The sequence below is a fragment of the Hyla sarda genome, chromosome 4 (assembly GCF_029499605.1).
Source record: "Hyla sarda isolate aHylSar1 chromosome 4, aHylSar1.hap1, whole genome shotgun sequence".
Taxonomy (NCBI): domain Eukaryota; kingdom Metazoa; phylum Chordata; class Amphibia; order Anura; family Hylidae; genus Hyla; species Hyla sarda.
In genome coordinates, this window is record NC_079192.1 from 401,692,055 (window position 1) to 401,713,892 (window position 21,838).

A 21,838-nucleotide genomic window follows, 5' to 3' on the forward strand; every position below is an offset into this window, starting at 1 on the left:
ATGGGGTTACAAATTTTGGGTGACATTTTTCCCTATTACCCCTTGCGAAAAGGAAAAATTTGGGGTAACATTAGCATTTTATTGAAAAAAATATAATTTTTCATTTTCAAGTCCCACTTTAACGAAAGTTCGTAAATCACCTGTGGGGTGTTAAGGCTCACTGTACCCCTTGTTACATTCCTTGAGGGGTGTAGTTTCCCAAATAGTGGGCCATGTGGGTGTTTTTTGCTGTTCTGACACCATAGGGGCTTCCTAAAAACGACATGCCCCACAAAAACCATTTTAGCAAAATTCGCCCTCCAAAATCCCATTGTCCACACCTTCCTTGTTGAGCCCTCTAGTGCACCCACAGAGCACTTTACATCCACATATGAGGTATTTCCTTACTCAAGAGAAATTAGGCTACAAACTTTGATGACTTTTACTTCTTTTACCCCTTGTAAAAATAAGGGTCTACAAGAACATGTTAGTGTAAAAAATGAAGATTTATTATTTTTGCCTCCAATTTGCTGCTATTCTAAAGGGTTAACAAACTTTCTGAATGTCATTTTGAATATGATGAGGGGTTCAGTTTTCATAATGGGGTCCATTATGTGGTATTTCTAACATAAAGACCCTCAAATTCACTTCAAATTCACTTAAAAACTTCAGAACTGGTCCCTGAAAAATTCAGATTTTGAAATTTTCATGAAAAATTTGAAAATTGCTTCTAAACTTTGAAGCCCTGTAATGTTTTCAAAAAGTAAAAACACGTCAACTTTATGATGAAAATATAAAGTAGACATTTTATATGTGAATCAATACATAATTTATTTGGGATGTCCATTTTCCTTATAAGCAGAGAGCTTCAAAGTTAGAAAAAATGCAAAATTTTCAAATTTTTCATGAAATTTTGGAATTTGGAAGAAATTATGCAAGTATTGACGAAAATTTACCACTAACATAAAGTTGAATATGTCACGAAAAAACATTCTCGGAATCAAATTCATAAGTAAAAGCATTCCAGGGTTATTAATGCTTAAAGTGACAGTGGTCAGATGTGCAAACAACACTACACTTATGGGCTAGAATTGTGGGGTTCCCATTGGCAGTCAGGGTCACATGGGGTTTACACAGCTCCTCTCTTAAAGGTACAGCAACACATAAATAACATACAGGAGAATAACTACAACAAAATAATGAGAAAAATATATTACTACTTAGTAAAGTGCAAAACATAATTAATGTGGCAAGAAGTCTCTCAGTGGGTCCAACTCCGGAGCAGTCTGAAGCCACAGCTATTGGTGCTGGGACACCACAGAAGGATAGTTTGAAAGAAAAGACATGTACAATGTGTGCTGCTGAATGTGTTTACATGCACAAGAGATAGTAAAAGCAATTGGTTGGCAGCCATTACACAGAGCCGCACTGACTGCTGGGAGTTGTAGTCTGATCTGCAAGCAAAGAAAAAGAATATTCAGGAGTCAACAGGGGCCACAGGAGCTGGCAAAATCACATGGATAACTACAGGGGACACCTAACAAGTAGTTTGGTGGCTTTGGGGCATTTTTCTTAACTTCCCCAGAGCACCCCTTTAACTATTTTATAACCGTTTCCCTGTTTCTCCTTAGTGTTTTGCAGGCGATTCGTAAGACTATCTGTGACTGGGAAGCAGGCCGCGAGCCCCCCAATGACCCATGTCTAAGAGGAGAGAAGGACCCCAAAGGTGGCTTTGACATCAAAGTTCCTCGTAGGGCAGTGGGACCTTCAAGCACACAGGTCTGTATGACACATTTTGAACTTGTAATAACAGTTTTTGCTTTGTGTTATTTGTGTATAATTTTTTTTTCCGAATTAAAGGTGTTTTCCTAGTAAGATATCAACTTATTAGGTCATATAAAAGCCTAAGGGTCTACGAACCTTACAGAGTTTCTTTTCATAGATGGCGATGTATTCCACACTGTATTCCGCCCGATAGAACGAACATGTTCCACCGCTGAAATTCCTTAGTGTGCAGCGGAATCCCAATGACAACAATGAGACTCCGGAATTTCCAAGTGGAATTCTGCTCAAAAATTCTGCAGTGTGCCTGGGCCCTTAGAGGGGGTGTACACCTGCTAATTATCAGCGGGTTTTTCTCTGGAGCACCATGTGAATGGCTGTTTGTAGCTTCCCATAGGGTTTCAGAAGCCGGACCTGTGATTACAAGACTTCATCTAAAATTAAACAATCCTTCTGAAGGACATTTTTTCTTTAATATGAAACCCAAGTTGTTACAATACCCTGTGTTCCCATATCACTCCAATAATAAACAGCTGCACCATTTAGATCTATGTGGAAGGGGTTGCCTTGGTTGACTAATCCCGATTCACATGAAAGGTTCCCTCGCTTTAAAGGGGTACTCCGCTGCCCCGAGCCTTGGAAACATTTTGTTCTGAATGCTTGGAGCGAGCGGCGGGGGTCGTGACGTCACTGCCATGTCCCCTTGTGATGTCATGCCCGCCCCTCAATGCAAGTCTATGGGAGGGGGCGTGGCAGCCGCCACGCCCCCTCCCATAGACTTGCATTGAGAGGGCGTGAGGCGACCTCATGAGGGGCGTGGCCATGATGTCACGAACGCCCGCACCCAGCGTTCTAACCGAACGCCGGGTGTTGCACAGAGATTGCGGGGGTGAGATAGAGGATAAGATGTCTAGGGGCGGAGGAGTACCCCTTTAAAGTTACTGTCCAGTCAGTAGCCTAAAAATTGTACATAAGTCAGTTCCTTCAGGGGACTGTTATCTGCTCTTTATTTCCCTCAGAACCTGGTCCTTGACTATTATTACTTAAGGTTTGTATAGAGCGAGTATCTATGACTACGGTTTAGCTTTATTGCCTAAAGGAAGTCTGAGACACACCCACTGTCACATCATTAGTTTGGGCTGCTGCTCTCTTCTTGCAGCTCTGCTTCATCTGATTGGCTGCTGTCTACAAGAAGATGATGACTCGAGCTTAGTGGATAGGAGTTTGCTGTGTTTAAAGGGGTACTCCGCTGGAAAACATTTTTTTTTTTTAAAATCAACTGGTGCCAGAAAGTTAAACAGATTTGTAAATTACTTCTATTTAAAAATCCTAATTCTTCCAGTACTTTATAAGGTTCTGTATGCTCCACAGGAAGTTCTTTTCTTTTTGAATTTCCTTTCTGTCTGACCACAGTGCTCTCTGCTGACACCTCTGTCTGTCCATTTTAAGAACTGTCCAGAGTAGGAGCAAATCCCCATAGCAAAGCTCTCCTGCTCTGGACAGTTCCTAAAATGGACAGAGGTGTCAGCAGAGAGCACTGTGGTCAGACAGAATGGAAGTTCAAAAAGAAAAGAACTTCCTGTGGAGCATATAGCAGCTGATAAGTATTGGAAGGATTATTTTTTTTTTATTAGAAGTAATTTACATAGCTGTTTAACTTTCTGTCATCAGTTGATTTAAAAAAAAATATTTTCCAGTGGAGTACCCCTTTAAAGAGAACTTATCACCATCTAAACTTTCCCTAATCCTCCTCCCCATATGTCCCTGACTCTGACTAAGTCTATCCCTGCATTTATTTTGCTTTAAAAACCCCTAAATACCTTTTTTATATGCTCTTCAGTAGCTCAGTTGAAGGCACCATGCAGGGGAGGTTGTCATAGCAACAGCAAGTCTGGTGGAGAGAGAGAGAGATAAGCAGTGCATATATAATTAGCCATGTAGAAAGTGGAGAGAGGGGAGAGGAACAGAGAAAAAGAGAAGAGGGAATGTATCCTCTCTGTTCGCTCCCTGCATGCTCAGTGCTCCCTCCTGCCTGTCTGACTGCTCCTATGTGTCCTGGCTGCAGAGTGATTTCAGACCCACTCACTGAGTCCAAAATGCTTGCTGACAGGATTTCTAGGGAGACCCCTAGTGGAGGAGTTTTTAAAGTAAAAAAAAAAACATGAAAAGGAGGGAACATCTTTAAATAAAAGCAATTGAAAATCTGTTCAGTAGGGCTTTATCTTTAATACTGTAAATAAAAAGTTTGTTTTATGAGAGGTAGGTAAACTTTAAAGTGTTGAGATGAGACGACGATCATAGTTATATTTTTCAGTATCTAGAATGTATTTGTTCTTTATATAATGACTTATGTCTCCTCTATAGTTGTACATGGTGCGCACAATGCTGGAATCCCTCATAGCAGACAAGAGCGGCTCGAAAAAGACCTTACGTAGCAGCCTGGATGGACCCATCGTACAGGCTATCGAGGAGTTCCACAAACACTCCTTCTTCTTCACTCACCTGCTCAACTTCAGTGGTGCGTAATGGGTGGGGGTCGAATGATCCCAATACAAACAGACACATTAGCCTGTGAAGATAAGACGCCCTCTTACATGGGCCTACTGGTTACAAATGATGAGCTCTTGTTCACTCGTGTAGCCCCTCTAAATTCAACACTTCTGGTTACAATTTAAATGGCCGACAAAAGATCCAATCTGGCCAAAAACAAGCATTTGCTACCGTAATTTATCGGCCAATCGCTGGCCTTGTACACGGACTGATTAACTGGAACATGCATTCCTAGGAATGCTCATTTTCCTGAAAATCACCCCGCGTAAAAGGGTCCTAAGGCCACAGAACTTATTTTTGCTTTGCTTTTTATTTTACCTGAAAATAAAAACAAAAAAAGCCAGAAAAAAATGTACTCTCAAGTTTTTGTAGCATTTTTTTTTTATAAAAATTGTGTAACTGCAAGAGATCATGGGGGGGGGGGGGGGGTTGCAGTGGTTGGACCCATCGTGATCAGACACTTTGGATAAGGGATAGATTTTCCTAAACTGGAGTACTCCTTTAACTCCGCAACATTAAAAAAAAAAAATTGGCATTTAGGGTGCAGATTTGATGCGCAGGATTTGATGCTGCAGATTTCAATGTTAACTAAATGACTGAGCACAGCTTCTAATCTGCGGTTACAAATCCTGCGCATTCAGTACGTGTGTAAAGGAGTACTCTGGTAGAATTATTTTTCTGAAATCAAGTGGTGCCAGAAAGTTAAACAGATTTGTATATTACTTCAATTTAAAAATCTTAATCCTTCCAGTACTTATCAGCTGCTATATAAAGTTCTTTTCTTTTTAAATTTCCTTTCTGTCTGACCACAGTGCTCTCTGCTGACACCTCTGTCCATGTCAGGAACTGTCCATAGTAGGAGAAAATCCCAATAGCAAACCTCTCCTTCTCTGGACAGTTCCTGACATGAACAGAGGTGTCAGCAGAGAGCACTGTGGTCAGACTGGAAAGAAATTCAAAAATAAAAGAACTTCCTCTGTAGCATACAGCAGCTGATAAGTACCGGAAGGATTAAGATTTTTAAATAGAAGTAATTTACAAATCTGTTTACTTTTCTGGCACCAGTTGATTTAAAAGAAAAAAACATTTCCACCGGAGTACCCCTTTAACATGCACAGTCCTTTCTCCTGACATCCTCCGTCAGAATAGATGCAGAAGGCTTGCTCTGCTACATTTGGGAAGCACAGCTTTAAAGGGGTATTCCAGGAAAAAAAAAAAAATGTAAATCAACTGGCTCCAGAAAGTTAAACAGATTTGTAAATTACTTCTATTAAAAAATCTTAATCCTTCCAATAATTATTTGCTTCTACTCTGGATAGTTCCCGAGACAGGTGTCTTCAGAGAGCACTCAGACAAGAAAAGAACAACTCAACTTCAGCAGCTCATAAGTACTGAAAGGATTAAGATTTTTTTATAGAAGTCATTTACAAATCTGTTTAACTTTCTGGAGCCAGTTGAGATATATATATATATATATATATATATATATATATATATATGTATAAAAGTTTTTTCCTGGATAACCCCTTTAAGACGCAGGACTATTATAAAGGTTTATTCTAAGGGTACATACACACTACAGAATCTCCACCCAGAGATATTCCATCTGCCACGGGACTGCACAGACATTTAACGTCACTATTGATGGCAATGCAGTTATTGCGGATTTCCACCAAAAGAATGAACACGTTCATTCTTTCGGCAGAGTCCAGAATTTGAATTTTTGCAAGGTGCACCGTGCAGCGGAATCCCATTGAAAACTGCACCAATGTTTTCGGGAGGAATTTCTCTACTTGGAAATTCTGTAGTGTGAAATCTTAGGCCAGTGTTTCCCAACCAGGGTGTCTCCAGCTGCTGCGAAACTACAACTCCCAGCATGCCCGGACAGCCGAAGGCTGTCCGGGCATGCTGGGAGCTGTAGTTTTGCAACAGCTGGAGGCACCCTGGTTGGGAAACACTGCCTTCGGCGGTCCGGGAATGCTGGGAGTTGTAGTTTTGCAACAGCTGGAGGCACCCTGGTTGGGAAACACTGCCTTCAGCTGTCCGGCCATGCTGGCAGCTGTAGTTTTGCAACAGCTGGAGGCACCCTGGTTGGAAAACACTACCTTAGGCAGTAACAAAGTGCCACCTCCTGGTGCCAGCATCATCTTCTACAATGAAATAAGGCAGCAGAGTGTTTGCTATCAGTAATAAATGATATTGGGTCCAGTGATCCATTCCACTGATCGATGTCTCCTGGATTTACCACAGAGGCGCTCCAGCAGTGTTGTGACCTCTCCCAGCTCTGGTTCCGAGAATTCTTCCTTGAACTTACCATGGGACGGCGCATTCAGTTCCCGATTGAGATGTCCATGCCTTGGATCCTTACTGACCACATCCTGGAGACCAAGGAGCCCTCTATGATGGAGTAAGAAATTGCTGGAATGCATTTTATAGCATTGTTACCACTAGAGATGAGCGAACTTACAGTAAATTCGATTCGTCACGAACTTCTCGGCTCGGCAGTTGATGACTTTTCCTGCATAAATTAGTTCAGCTTTCCGGTGCTCCGGTGGGCTGGAAAAGGTGGATACAGTCCTAGGAGACTCTTTCCTAGGAATGTATCCACCTTTTCCAGCCCACCGGAGCACCGGAAAGCTGAACTAATTTACGCAGGATAAGTCATCAACTGCCGAGCCGATAAGTTCGTGACGAATCGAATTTACTGTAAGTTCGCTCATCTCTAGTTACCACGTTCACTTTGCTACAATGTATCAAAGTAGTAAACTGCAGTTATATCGGCTGAATTATCTTTAGACTTCTAGCAGCTTTACAGTAAGGGTGCGTCCATATGAACCATATGAAGAGCAGGGATCCAGCTCACAGGGTAGAGAAAGGATAAAACGTAGCTTTTACTTGCTCATATTAAAATGATCAAAATCAGGCACAAACCAAAAAAAGGAGGGGGGATTAGCCATGATTAAGAGCTCGTCTGCAGCTCGAAACGCGTTGGTGCACTGTTTTTAGGTGCTTGGTCCCCCTTCCCCCCTCCTTTTTTTTGGTTTGTGCCTGATTTTGATCATTTTAATATGAGCAAGTAAAAGCTACGTTTTATCCTTTCTCTACCCTGTGAGCTGGATCCCTGCTCTTCATATGGTTCTCTATTACGGGAAGCGGCCCGGATTCATCCTACCCAGCCTGAGTCTCTGCAATTTACTACGAGTGGATGGTGAGCTGAGCATTTTCTTTTTCATGATGTACGTGCGTTCATATGGTCGTCTGTCCCTGTTTTTTTTATCCCCGTTTCGGTTCCCTTCTTGCACGCTATAAACGGATAAAAAACGGTTTTTAAAAAATCCCATTTATGTCAATGGGATTTTTTTTACAATCCGTTTACATCCGTTAGTACCTGTCTGCGCTCGTTTCGGTTTTTTTTGACGGCAGAAAAAACGGCTCATGCTGTATTTTTCCTTCCATCAAAAAAACGGAAGAAAAAAACAGTAAATTTAACATTGAAGTCTATGGAAAATGGAGGAGCCTTTAACCCTTTCCCGACCCATGACATACATGTACGTCATGGGTCGGCTCCCATTCTATTACACGGGTCGTGCCCGGCACCTAGCAACGGCCGGGACCCGTGGCTAATAGCGCGAGGCACTATTTGCGGTGCCATGCGCTATTAACCCTTCAGACGCGGCGTTCAAAGTTGAACGCCGCGTCTAAAGTGAAAGTAAACTAATGCCAGTTAGCTCAGGGAGCTGTTCGGGATCGCCACTATGAAAATGCAGCATCCCGAACAGCTGACAGGACAGTGGGAGGGCTCCTACCTTCCTCCTCGCTGTCCGATCGCCGAATGACTGCTCAGTGCCTGAGAGCCAGGCATGAGCAGTCAAGCAGCAGAATCATTGATCAATGGTTTCCTATGAGAAACCATTGATCAATGTAAAAGATCAGTGTGTGCAGTGTTATAGGTCCCTATGGGATAACAATGATCAGTGTGTGCAGTGTTATAGGTCCCTATGGGAGCTATAACACTGCAAAAAAAAAAGTGAATAAAGATAATTTAACCCCTTCTCTAATAAGTTTTAATCACCCCCCTTTTCCCATTAAAAAAAAAAAAAAAAAACTGTAAATAAAAATAAACATATGTGGTATTGCCGCGTGCGGAAATGTCCGAATTATAAAAATATATCGTTAATTAAACTGCACGGTCAATGTCCTATGCGCAAAAAAATTTCAAAGTCCAAAATAGCGGATTTTTGTTCACTTTTTATATCATGAAAAAATGAATAAAAAGCGATCAAAAGGTCCGATCAATACAAAAATGGTACCGCTAAAAACTTCAGATCACGGCGCAAAAAATGAGCCTCAAACCGCTCCATACGCGGAAAAATAAAAAAGTTATAGGGGTCAGAAGATGACAATTTTAAACGTGTAAATTTTCCCGCATGTAGTTATGATTTTTTTCAGAAGTGCGACAAAATCAAACCTACATAAGAAGGGTATCATTTTTTACCGAAAAATGTACTGCGTAGAAACGGAAGCCCCAAAATTTACAAAATGGTGTTTTTTCTTCAATTTTGTCGCACAATTTTTTTTCCCGTTTCGCTGAAGATTTTTGGGTAAAATGACTGATGTAATTACAGAGTAGAATTGGTGGCGCAAAAAATAAGCCATCATATGGATTTTTAGGTGCAAAATCGAAAGAGTTATGGTTTTTTAAAGGTAAGGAGGAAAAAACGAAAGTGCAAAAACGGAAAAACCCGGATCACGAATGGGTTAATGTCATCCCTCTGCATCCGTTTTTTCAATCCATTTTTTGATCCGTTTTTACTTCTGAGCATTTGTTTTGTTTATTAACTGAACAATAACGGATACAAACGGATAACATCGTTTGCATCCGTTAAAGCCCGTTTTCATTTTTGACGGGAGAAGAACGGGAGGGGTCTAGATAACCGTGTGAACGCAGCCTAAGCCTCATGTTTCCTTGTAGTGTGTTTTGTTTTATATAAAAGCATTGTCCAGTAGAAATATCATTGTATACTCTGTTCCTTCCCCAGGTACGTTCTATACCCCCTTGACCTGTATAATGACAGCGCCTACTATGCTTTAACCAAGTTTAAGAAGCAGTTCCTCTATGATGAAATAGAAGCTGAGGTTAGTGGTCATGATGGCTATAAAGTGACCGTATCTACAAAACTGATCACAGAATGGTAGTGATCAGATCAGCACAACTATGCGACATCAATGTTCATATAGACATTTCCTATGCACAACATTCTTTATCCCTGGATTAGTGCTATGCTTTAGAAATGCTCTAGTTAGCCAATTACTATTTTAGTTTGTGGCACACCTTGCGGTAACATTTTATACCATGGGGCACAACCTACTGCCTCCCCCCTGCTGCATATGCAGTTTGCCCCTTGTAGATAGGACTGCCTGTAGGTTGTTTTCCCCCTGTATATATGGTCCTTCTGTAGGTAGCTTTTCCCACTGTATATAGGCCCCTGTAGTTATCTTGCCCCCCTGTAGGTAGCTTTTCCCACTGTATATAGGCCCCCTGTAGTTATCTTGCCCCCCTGTAGGTAGCTTTTCCCACTGTATATAGGCCCCCCCTGTAGTTATCTTGCCCCCCTGTAGGTAGCTTTTCCCACTGTATATAGGCCCCCTGTAGTTATCTTTCCCCCTGTAGGTAGCTTTTCCCACTGTATATAGGCCCCACTGTAGTTATCTTGCCCCCTGTAGGTATCTTTTCCCACTGTATATAGGCCCCACTGTAGTTATCTTGCCCCTTGTAGGTAGCTTTTCCCACTGTATATAGGCCCCCTGTAGTTATCTTGCCCCCTGTAGGTAGCTTTTCCCACTGTATATAGGCCCCCTGTAGTTATCTTGCCTCTTGTAGGTATCTTTTCCCACTGTATATAGGCCCCTTGTTGTTAGGTAGCCTTTCCCACTGTATATAGGCCCCCTGTAGTATGCTTGCCCCCTATAGGTAGCTTTCGCCCTGTATATAGGGCCTCCCTGTAGTAACCCTGCCCCTATATGTAGCTTTCCCTCTATATGCCCCCCTGTCATTAGCTTGCCCCATGTAGATAGCTTTTCCCCTGAAGAGAGGAGCCCCACCAAGGAGAAATAAATAAAACTCATACTCACCTTGGTTCCCCTGCAGTCATCAGCATTTTCTGCAGCTTCTTTCTGCGTCCACTTCTCCATCTATGAGACATCATTATGTGCGTCCCAAAGGAAATGACGCTTCCCACCTATAGTGGCTGCGGGAATGCCACTAGAGGTTGGAAGTCCCTGGGGACCTCAGAGCAAGGGCACGCCAGGACTTCTGTGGTGGCGATTCGTCATAGGGGTCCTTGCGTATCCTATGGCCATCTTCCCCATCAGACTGCTGCAGCACACAGGGTGGGAACCAATGTTTTAAGGAATGTACATATATTATTATTGTTTTTGCATGTATCTATTTTGGCCATGAATAAGGATGCATGAGACATCCGAAATGTGTCGGTTTTGACTTTTTTAAAAGCATGCAATAAATCTGGATACATTTTATATATGGAGCTGGAGAATTCTTTGTCATTGTGTTCCCAGAACCTGGACCTCCTGTGAACTTAGATCACGATACGATGCTATAATAATCTTAGTCCAGTTCAATAAAATCACTGGAGGTCACGGTATGGCAGCCAGAATGGAAATGCTAAAATGTGGCAGCAATACAGCCTTGTGTTTTTGGGGCATTAGAATCAATCAGTTTACTTTTTCTGTTCCAGGTAAATTTGTGTTTTGACCAGTTTGTGTACAAGTTATCAGACCAGATCTTCGCCTACTACAAGGCCATGTCCGGCAGGTATAGATGAGTCCTGACTGCTATACATTGTATGGATAAGCTTTTTGTAAAACAGTCTTTTTAGGTTAATGCCACAGCCCCACGTATGATATAATATAAATATATACAGTATATATATTTTAGTTTTTATTTATTTATTTACCACCTGAGTACTTAGCATTGCCCGGTCTGCCTACCTAAACCTTGTGAAAGAGAAAAGGCAACCATGGTGCTCTCATCCTCATATCCTGACCTTGTATCCCGACCCCATATCTCGACTTCATATCCTGACCTCATTTCCCGACCCTTATTTCCCGTCCTCATAACCTGACCTCATTTCCCGACCCTTATATCCCGTCCTTATATCCTGACCTCATTTCCCGACCCTTATAGCCCGTCCTCATATCCTGACCTAATTTCCCGACCCTTATATCCCGTCCTTATATCCTGACCTAATTTCCCGACCCTTATTTCCCGTCCTCATAACCTGACCTAATTTCCCGACCCTTATATCCCGTCCTTATATCCTGACCTCATTTCCCGACCCTTATATCCCATCCTCATATCCTGACCTCATTTCCCGACCCTTATATCCCATCCTTATATCCTGACCTCATTTCCCGACCCTTATTTCCCGTCCTTATATCCTGACCTCATTTCCCGACCCTTATTTCCCGTCCTTACATCCTGACCTAATTTCCCGACCCTTATATCCCGTCCTCATATCATGTTCTTATATCTCATCTTCATATGCCGTATTTACAGTCATGGCCGTAAATGTTGGCACCCATGACATTTTTCAAGAAAATGAAGTATTTCTCACAGAAAAGGATTGCAGTAACACGTTTTGCTATACACATGTTTATTCCCTTTGTGTGTATTGGAACTAAACCAAAAAATATCTTTGTAACTTGTATGGGGTTGCTTATCCCCCATCCGGCCTATCCTGCGTTGACACCTTTCATCAATTTTTCTCTTCCGTCCACTCCCAGGGAGATTAGCTACAGTGCCATGGGTTGCAAACTTCTTGATAATGTTGCGCACTGAGGACAAAGGCAAATCTAGATCTCTGGAGATGGACTTGTAACCTTTAGATTGTTGATATTTTCCTACAATTTTGGTTCTCAAGTCCTCAGACAGTTCTCTTCTCCTCTTTCTGTTCTCCATGCTTAGTGTGGCACACACAGACACACAATGCAAAGACTAAGTGAACTTCTCTCCTTTTTATCTGCTTTCAGGGGTGATTTTTATATTGCCCACACCTGTTACTTGCCCCAGGTGAGTTTAAAGGAGCATCACATGCTTGAAAGGGTGCCAATCATTTTGTCCAGCCCATTTTTTGGTGTTTGGTGACATTATGTCCAATTTGCTTTTTTTTCCTCCTTTTTTGGTTTAGTTCCAATACACACAAAGGGAATAAACATGTGTATAGCAAAACATGTGTTACTGCAATACTTTTCTGTGAGAAATACTTCATTTTGTTGAAAAATTTCAGGGGTGCCAACTAGAGATGAGCGAACTTACAGTAAATTCGATTCGTCACGAACTTCTCAGCTCGGCAGTTGATGACTTTTCCTGCATAAATTAGTTCAGCTTTCAGGTGCTCCGGTGGGCTGGAAAAGGTGGATACAGTCCTAGGAGACTCTTTCCTAGGAATGTATCCACCTTTTCCAGCCCACCAGAGCACCGGAAAGCTGAACTAATTTATGCAGGATAATTCATCAACTACCGAGCCGAGAAGTTCGTGATGAATCGAATTTACTGTAAGTTCGCTCATCTCTAGTGCCAACATTTACGGCCATGACTGTATATAGATTTTTTATTTATTTTATTGATGCAGTTCTTTTTATGCAAAACCAGAAATTGATTCTGAGAGAACTTCACTATAAAAAAAGGACTTCTGCTGTGGAAAATCCTCAGCTGATTTGCTGCAGCAACATAATGCGCTGCAGAAATTCCACAAGCGGAATTCCCATAGAAAGTATGTATGAATGTTCCCCTACGGTATGTTTACACGCAATCATTTATGCAATTGGCTCATTCTTCTGAATTGTAAAATCTCATTCACATGCCCGATGCTGTAATCTGCGGTGGATTTAAAAAAATCCGTAAGAAATCTTGTCTGTGTGAATTAACCCTTTAGTATTATTGAGTGTCTATAGATTATTCATTGTTATATATTAAACATTATTTCTCATCCCCAGTGTTCTGCTGGACAAACGCTTCCGGGCAGAATGTAAGAACTATGGAGTGATCATTCCATACCCACCATCCAATCGCTATGAGACTCTGCTGAAGCAGCGACATGTACAGGTGCGTAGTTCCTCAACTGTATGTTAAAGGGGTACTCCGGTGGAAAACTTTAGCTAATAAGTACTGGAAGGATTACGTTTTTTTTAATAGAAGTAATTTACAAATCTGTTTAACTTTTTGGCACCAGTTGATTTAAAGGGGTACTCCGGTGAAAAACTTTTTTTTTTTTAAATCAACTGGCGCCAGAAAGTTAAACAGATTTGTACTTTACTTCTATTAAAAAATCTTAATCCTTCCAGTACTTATTAGCTGCTGAATACTACAGAGGAAATTATTTTCTTTTTGGAACACAGAGCTCTCTGCTGACATCACCAGTACAGTGCTCTCTGCTGACATCTCTGTCCATTTTAAGAACTGTCCAGAGTAGGAGAAAATCCCCATAGCAAACATATGCTGCTCTGGACAGTTCCTAAAATAGACAGAGGTGTCAGCAGAGAGCACTGTGCTCGTGATGTCAGCAGAGAGCTCTGTGTTCCAAAAAGAAAATAATTTCCTCTGTAGTATTCAGCAGCTAATAAGTACTGGAAGGATTAAGTTTTTTTTAATAGAAGTAATTTACAAATCTGTTTAATTTTTGGCACCAGTTGATTTAAAGGGGTACTCCGGTGAAAAACTTTTTTTTTTTTAAATCAACTGGCGCCAGAAAGTTAAACAGATTTGTACATTACTTCTATTAAAAAATCTTAATCCTTCCAGTACTTATTAGCTGCTGAATACTACAGAGGAAATTCTTTTCTTTTTGGAACACAGAGTTCTCTGCTGACATCATGAGCACAGTGCTCTCTGCTGACATCTCTGTCTATTTTAAGAACTGTCCAGAGTAGGAGAAAATCCCCATAGCAAACATATGCTGCTCTGGACAGTTCCTAAAATGGACAGAGATGTCAGCAGAGAGCACTGTGCTTGTGATGTCAGCAGAGAGCACTTTGTTCCAAAAAGAAAATAATTTCCTCTGTAGTATTCAGCAGCTAATAAGTACTGTAAGGATTAAGATTTTTTTAATAGAAGTAATTTACAAATCTGTTTAACTTTTCGGCACCAGTTAATTTAAAGGGGTACTCCGGTGAAAAACTTTTTTTTTTTTATAAATCAACTGGCGCCAGAAAGTTAAACAGAGTTGTAAATTACTTCTATTAAAAAATCTTAATCCTTCCAGTACTTATAAGCTGCTGAATACTACAGAGGAAATTCTTTTCTTTTTGAAACACAGAGCTCTCTGCTGACATCACGAGCACAGTGCTCTCTTCTGACATCTCTGTCCATTTTAGGAACTGTCCAGAACAGCATATGTTTGCTATGGGGATTTCCTTTTACTCTGGGACAGTTCCTAAAATGGACAGAGATGTCAGCAGAGAGCACTGTGCTCGTGATGTCAGGAGAGAGCTCTGTGTTTCAAACGGAAAAGAATTTCCACTGTAGTATTCAGCAGCTAATAAGTACAGGAAGGATTAAGATTTTTTAATAGAAGTAATGTACAAATCTGTTTAACTTTCTGGCACCAGTTGATTTAAAAAAAAAAAAAATGTTTCCACTGGAGTACCCCTTTAAACTATTTACAAAGCCTGTGTGCTAAATAGGATGTAGTTTTCCTCTAGCTCAGTGTTTCGCAATCAAGGTGTCTGCAGCTGTTGCAAAACTACAACTCCCAGCATGCCCGGACAGCCGAAGGCTGTCCGGGCATGCTGGGAGTTGTAGTTTTGCAACAGCTGGAGGCACCCTGGTTGGGAAACCCTGCTCTAGATGAAATCCTATAACTATATATTTATCCTCCTTACAGCTACTGGGCAGATCCATTGACCTAAACAGGCTGATCACTCAGCGAATCTCAGCCGCCATGTACAAATCTCTGGATCAGGCGATCAGTCGCTTTGAAAGTGAAGATCTGACCTCTATTGTGGTGAGTGTGATCTGACTGCCTGATACTAAGTTACTACCATGTCGTCTGCACTAGAGATGAGCGAACTTACAGTAAATTCGATTCGTCACGAACTTCTCGGCTCGGCAGTTGATGACTTATCCTGCATAAATTAGTTCAGCTTTCCGGTGCTCCGGTGGGCTGGAAAAGGTGGAAACATTCCTAGGAGACTCTTTCCTAGGACTGTATCCACCTTTTCCAGCCCACCGGAGCACCTGAAAGCTGAACTAATTTACGCAGGATAAGTCATCAACTGCCGAGCCGAGAAGTTCGTGACGAATCGAATTTACTGTAAGTTCGCTCATCTCTAGTCTGCACCACAATAGCGCCACCACAAGGGAAATGAAGCATTGCCTGGTGCCCATTGCAGTCCCAATCACCAATAACCATCCCTTATACATCTCTCGCTCTTGTTTCCAGGAACTCGAGTGGCTTCTTGACATCAATCGTCTGACGCATCGACTTCTCTCCAAGCATTTGACATTGGACAGCTTTGACGCCATGTTCCGGGAGGCCAATCACAACGTATCGGCTCCGTATGGAAGAAACACACTGCACGTCTTCTGGGAGCTGAACTTTGACTTCTTACCCAACTATTGCTACAATGGCTCCACCAACCGGTGGGTTCATATACTTATAAGCAGGGGTCAAGTCCTGGGAAGAAAAGTGTGGGATCTTGCCCCAAGATTTCTACTCTAGTGCTGGTCCTGCAGGACTCCTGCTAATGGGAACGGTGCTCCAGCTGTGAAAAAAAGTGCAGGAACTCAGTTCCCACGCATTCCTGCAGGACTTGAGCCCTACTTATAAGTGAGATAAAAAACGTCACATTCTCTGTGGCTGTTGATGTACAGTGATCCCTCAACTTACAATGGCCTCAACATACAATAGTTTCAACATACAATGTTTTTTTCTGGACCATTGTAACTTGAAACCAGACTCAACATACAATGCTACGGACAGTCCAGATCTGTGAAACGCGTCGCAACTGGAGGAACTGACCGATCAGAATGGGCATTTTACTGGTAAATCACCTGTATTACTGAAGTGTATGCACTGACTGGTGTCTGGTAGCGCCCCCTACAGTACAGGGAGGTATTACATGTTCTGTACTCTTTACCTGTATTACTGAAGTGTATGCACTGACTGGTGTCTGGTAGCGCCCCCTACAGTACAGGGAGGTATTACATGTTCTGTACACTTTACCTGTATTACTGAAGTGCATGCACTGACTGGTGTCTGGTAGTGCCCCCTACAGTACAGGGAGGTATTACATGTTCTGTACTCTTTACCTGTATTACTGAAGTGTATGCACTGACTGGTGTCTGGTAGCGCCCCCTACAGTACAGGGAGGTATTACATGTTCTGTACTCTTTACCTGTATTACTGAAGTGTATGCACTGACTGGTGTCTGGTTGCGCCCCCTACAGTACAGGGAGGTATTACATGTTCTGTACTCTTTACCTGTATTACTGAAGTGCATGCACTGACTGGCTGTCTGGTAGCGCCCCCTTGGTACAGGGAGGAACTACAAGTTCTGTACTACTCCTTACCTGTGCCAAGGTTAGTTGCTCCTTTGGACACCAAGTAAGGGCGGCTCCATTTGGGACACTGTGTGTACTGTATAGGACCCTGAAGAAGCTCCTGTCCTCTACATAAACCATTGTTTCCCAACCAGGGTGCCTCCAGCTGTTGCAAAACTACAACTCCCAGCATTCCCGGACAGCCAACGGCTGTCCGGGCATGCTGGGAGTTGTAGTTTTGCAACAGCTGGAGGCACCCTGGTTGGGAAACACTGACATAGACAGTGATTTACAGCTCCCAGCAGCTCTTTATTACTTTTATATATAAGGATTTGCTTTATCTATATTAGTTATCTACTTATTTTTCTTTAATCCTCACTTTTTCCTATTTTTTGGATGACATTTTTGGTTCTTCATTACAATTACCAGGTTTCCATAGAGTTCTGGTCTTAACATACAATGGTTTCAACATACAATGGTCGTCCTGGAACCAATTAATATTGTAACTTGAGGGACCACTGTATTCATTAGGTTAGTTTTTAACCCCCTTACATCTCCTTTCTCAGGTTTGTCCGTACAGCCATTCCTTTCACGCAGGAACCGCAGAGAGACAAGCCAGCCAATGTACAGCCTTATTACCTATATGGATCAAAGGTCAGTGTCTTCCGGTATTGAAATTGATCTGTAGTGATATCCATGCGCCATTTCCGTCAAAGGCGCGGTGTCTTCCGGTATTGAAATTGATCTGTAGTGATATCCATGCGCCATTTCGCCAATTCTTCTCACTATCTTTGAATTTCTGCTATCAGCATCTATGCTATGACTTCACCTGTCGGTATTTGGAAGCATGTTAGTCCCATTCAGTGTGCCTAACCCGCTTCCAAACTTCTTAAAGGGTACCTTTCATCCAAAAAAACTTTTTATATATTATAGATTAAAGGGGTACTCCGGTGAAAAACTTTTATTTATTTATTTTTTTAAATCAACTGGTGCCAGAAAGTTAACCAGATTTGTAAATTACTTCTATTGAAAAAATCTTAATCCTTCCTGTACTTATTAGCTGCTGAATGCTACAGTGGAAATTATTTTCCGTTTGAAACACAGAGCTCTCTGCTGACATCACGAGCACAGTGCTCTCTGCTGACACCTCTGTCCATTTTAGGAACTGTCCAGAGTAAAAGGAAATCCCCATAGCTAAACATATGCTGTTCTGGACAGTTCCTAAAATGGACAGAGATGTCAGCAGAGAGCACTGTGCTCGTGATGTCAGCAGAGAGCACTGTGTTCCAAAAAGAAAAGAATTTCCGCTGTAGTATTCAGCAGCTAATAAGTACAGAAAGGATTAAGATTTTTTAATAGAAGTAATTTACAAATCTGTTTAACTTTCTGGCACCAGTTGATTTAAAAAAAAAAAAAAGTTTTTCACCGGAGTACCCCTTTAATGTATGCAGAATAACTTTCCAATTGCATGTTATTAAAAAATATGCTTCTTTCTATTTAATTTTCCACTTTGAAAAAAATCTCCCTACCAGTCCTGGCCGCAAGCAAGCCTTTTTTTTTTTATAGATTTAAAGGGGTTATCCAGAAAGTTAAACAGATTTGTAAATTACTTCTATTAAAAAATCTTAATCCTTTCAGTACTTATGAGCTTCTGAAGTTTAGGTTGTTCTTTTCTGTCTAAGTAATCTCTCATGACACGTGTCTCGGGAAACGCCCAGTTTAGAAGAGGTTTGCTATGGGAATTTGCTTCTAAACTGGGCGTTTCCCGAGACAGGTGTCATCAGAGAGCACTTAGACAGAAAAGAACAACCTTAACTTCAGAAGCTCATAAGTACTGAAAGGATTAAGATTTTTTAATAGAAGTAATTTACAAATCTATTTAACTTTCTGGAACCAGTTGATATATAAAAAAAAGTTTTTTCCTGGAATACCCCTTTAAGACTCATGCTGGAGTCCTAAATCTCAGACTGCAGCCGGGACACAGACAAGCTCAGCACTGTTCCCTGCCTGTGAATCAGACAGACAGGAGCCAGTACTGTGCTCTTCCTTACTGCATGCCCTCATTCATTTTACTATATGAGCACCGATCTTTATTCTCTCTGCACATGCAGTTGTAAACAGAGAGGAGAAGGTTCAGAGCTTCCAGCTGCTGTGTTCACAGCCTCTATGCTGGGCCACGCCCCCTCCCATAGACTTGCATTGAGGTGGCGTGGCTGTGATGCCACGAGCGGGCGTGGCCTTGACGTTACGAACTTCCGGCACTGCACCCAACGCTTTAAATGAATGCTGGGTGCAGCATGGAGATCGTGGGGGTCCCCAATGTCCACAATCAGACATCTTATCCCCTATCCTTTGGATAGGGGATAAGATGCCTAGGGGCGGAGTGCCCCTTTAAGTTGCAAGTTACCATATACAAGTGATACCTTGTCGTTCGATCCTATCGAGCACTGGGAGGCTTCTGTCTTTCATGGCCCAGTTTTTACCCATCGTTTGCATCAGTCTGTGCCTGGGCAGTATTATTCTAATTTTCCATATCATCAGAAGCCAGTTTGACTTATCACAAGAGTTATTGACTTAAAGGGGTACTCCGGTGGAATTTTATTATTTTTTTTAAATCAACTGATGCCAGAAAGTTAAACAGATTTGTACTGGAAGGATTAAGCAGCTAAAAATCTTAATCCTTCCTGTACTTATTAGCTGCTGAATATTACCGAGGAAATTATTTTCTTTTTGGAACACAGAGCTCTCTGCTGACATCACGAGCACAGTGCTCTCTACTGACATCTCTGTCCATTTTAGGAACTGTCCAGAGCAGCCTATGTTTGCTATGGGGATTTTCTCCTACTCTGGAAAGTTCTTAAAATGGACAGAAATGTCAGCAGAGAGCACTGTGCTTGTGATGTCAGCAGAGAGCTCTGTGTTCCAAAAAGAAATGAATTTCCTCTGTAGTATTCAGCAGCTAATAACTACTGCAATGATTAATATTTTTTAATAAAAGTCATTTACAAATCTGTTTAACTTTCTGGCACCAGTTGATTTAAAAAAAAAAAAAAGTTTTTCACCGGAGTACCCCTTTAAGTTAATAACTCTTGTGATAAGTCAAACTGGCTTCTGATGATATGGAAAATTAGAATATATATAGAGTACCCCTTTGACATTGAGGTATAACTGGTGTTATTTCGATTTGTATCCCTCTTCTGCAGCCTCTCAATATAGCCTACAGCCACATATATAGCTCATACCGAAATTTCGTGGGGCCACCACACTTCAAGACCATCTGCCGCTTGCTGGGATATCAAGGGATTGCTGTAGTGATGGAGGAACTACTGAAGATTGTCAAAAGTCTGGTAAGATGAGGGTTACCATGGTTGGATGTGGTTTATAAAGGGGTTATCCTGGGTTAGAAACATGGCAACAGCGACACCTATGTCCTCAGGTTGTGTCTGGTATTGCAGCTTTGTTCCATTGAATTTAGGAAGAAAGGAGAAGCGGGACGGCTCTCTGCAACTGATAAAACAATGTGGAGACCGAGCATCTAGTGAGACACTAAACCGTAAGTGTGATAATGGAATAAGTAAATAACAATAGAACTATAGCGCTCGAGGTCCTATCAATATATGGCGCATGTACAATATTGATATATAAATAAGGGGAAGTTTATTAGATCAATAATGTATAAAAATGTGTAAAATGTATATGCTATCTCAACTGACAGGGTCCTTGTCAAGGAGTAGACTAAAATACAATAAATACAAATAAAATTGAGTTTTTGTGTTTTAGTCTACTCTCTGACAAGGGCCCTGTCAGTTAAAGGGGCACTCCGGTGGAAAACATTTTTATTTATTTTTTAAATCATTTGATGCCAGAACGTTAAACAGATTTGTAAATTACTTCTATTAAAAAAATCTTTACCCTTCCAGTACTTTTTTGCAGCTGTATGCTACAGAGTAAATTCTTTTCTTTTTAGAATTTCTTTTTTGTCTTGTCCACAGTGCTCTCTACTGACACCTCTGTCCGTGTCAGGAACTGTCCAGAGCAGCATAGGTTTGCAATGGGGATTTTCTCCTGCTCTGAACAGTCCCTGACACGGACAGAGGTGTCGGCAGAGAGCACTGTGGACAAGACAAAAAAGAAATTCAAAAAGAAAAGAATTTTCTCTGTAGGATACAGCTGCTAAAAAGTACTGGAAGGGTAAAGATTTTTTTAATGGAAGTCATTTACAAATCTTTTTCAATTTCTGGCACCGGTTGATTAAAAAGAAATAAAACATGTTTTCCACCGGAGTACCCCTTTAAGATAGCATATCATTTTTACACATTTTTATACATTATTTATCTAAATAAACTTCATCTTATTTCAGTTTCATTATTGTACATGCGCCATATATTGATAGACCTCGAGTGCTAGTTCTGTTGTTATTTACTTATTCCATTGAATTTAGTGGAGCCAAGCTGTAATACCACATACAACAAGAAGACAGGTGTGGTGCTGTTTTTAGAAGAAATTAGACAGGATAAGGGTGCATTCACACTGCTAACAGTGGAGCTAATGGGGGGGGGGGGGGGACTTAAATTGTAGCTTCAGTGCTGAAAAGAAGTGATGTCACTTTTTCAGGTTTCCCCAGATCCAATTGACGTCAGTGGGAGCAGATTTACGTAGGTGACAGCACATTTATAAACAGTGGTCCCTCAACATACGATGGTAATTCGTTCCAAACGACCGACCCATCGTTTGTCGAATCCATTGTATGTTGAGGGATTCGTGCAATGTAAAAAGTGCATTTAATACTCACCTGTCCCCGCCGCTCCGGACCGCGTCCTCACCGCTCCCGATGCTGTCCCAGGGGCTCCGGCGTCTTCCGCATCTTCTCCGGTGTCCGGGCCTCGCTTTCTGGTGACGTTATTACGTTGCGGCGCCGGCGCGGCGTGCATAGTGACGTAATAACGACGCCGGAAAGCGAGGCCCGGA

The 21,838-nt window shown here is 41.6% G+C and overlaps 1 protein-coding gene across 3 annotated transcripts in view; it reads left to right on the forward strand.

Annotated features, from left to right (window-relative positions):
• CYFIP2 (cytoplasmic FMR1 interacting protein 2) overlaps positions 1 to 21,838 on the forward strand; it is a 109,403-nt gene that overhangs the window by 66,721 nt on the left and 20,844 nt on the right. For all 3 annotated transcript variants that reach the window (XM_056517359.1, XM_056517360.1, XM_056517361.1), the window contains 10 exons: positions 1,611 to 1,758; positions 4,126 to 4,279; positions 6,562 to 6,718; positions 9,351 to 9,447; positions 11,067 to 11,143; positions 13,327 to 13,435; positions 15,213 to 15,332; positions 15,771 to 15,970; positions 17,437 to 17,524; positions 20,074 to 20,217. In XM_056517359.1, the coding sequence (XP_056373334.1) occupies positions 1,611 to 1,758; positions 4,126 to 4,279; positions 6,562 to 6,718; positions 9,351 to 9,447; positions 11,067 to 11,143; positions 13,327 to 13,435; positions 15,213 to 15,332; positions 15,771 to 15,970; positions 17,437 to 17,524; positions 20,074 to 20,217 (1,294 nt within the window). The remainder of the gene's footprint in view (positions 1 to 1,610; positions 1,759 to 4,125; positions 4,280 to 6,561; positions 6,719 to 9,350; positions 9,448 to 11,066; positions 11,144 to 13,326; positions 13,436 to 15,212; positions 15,333 to 15,770; positions 15,971 to 17,436; positions 17,525 to 20,073; positions 20,218 to 21,838) is intronic.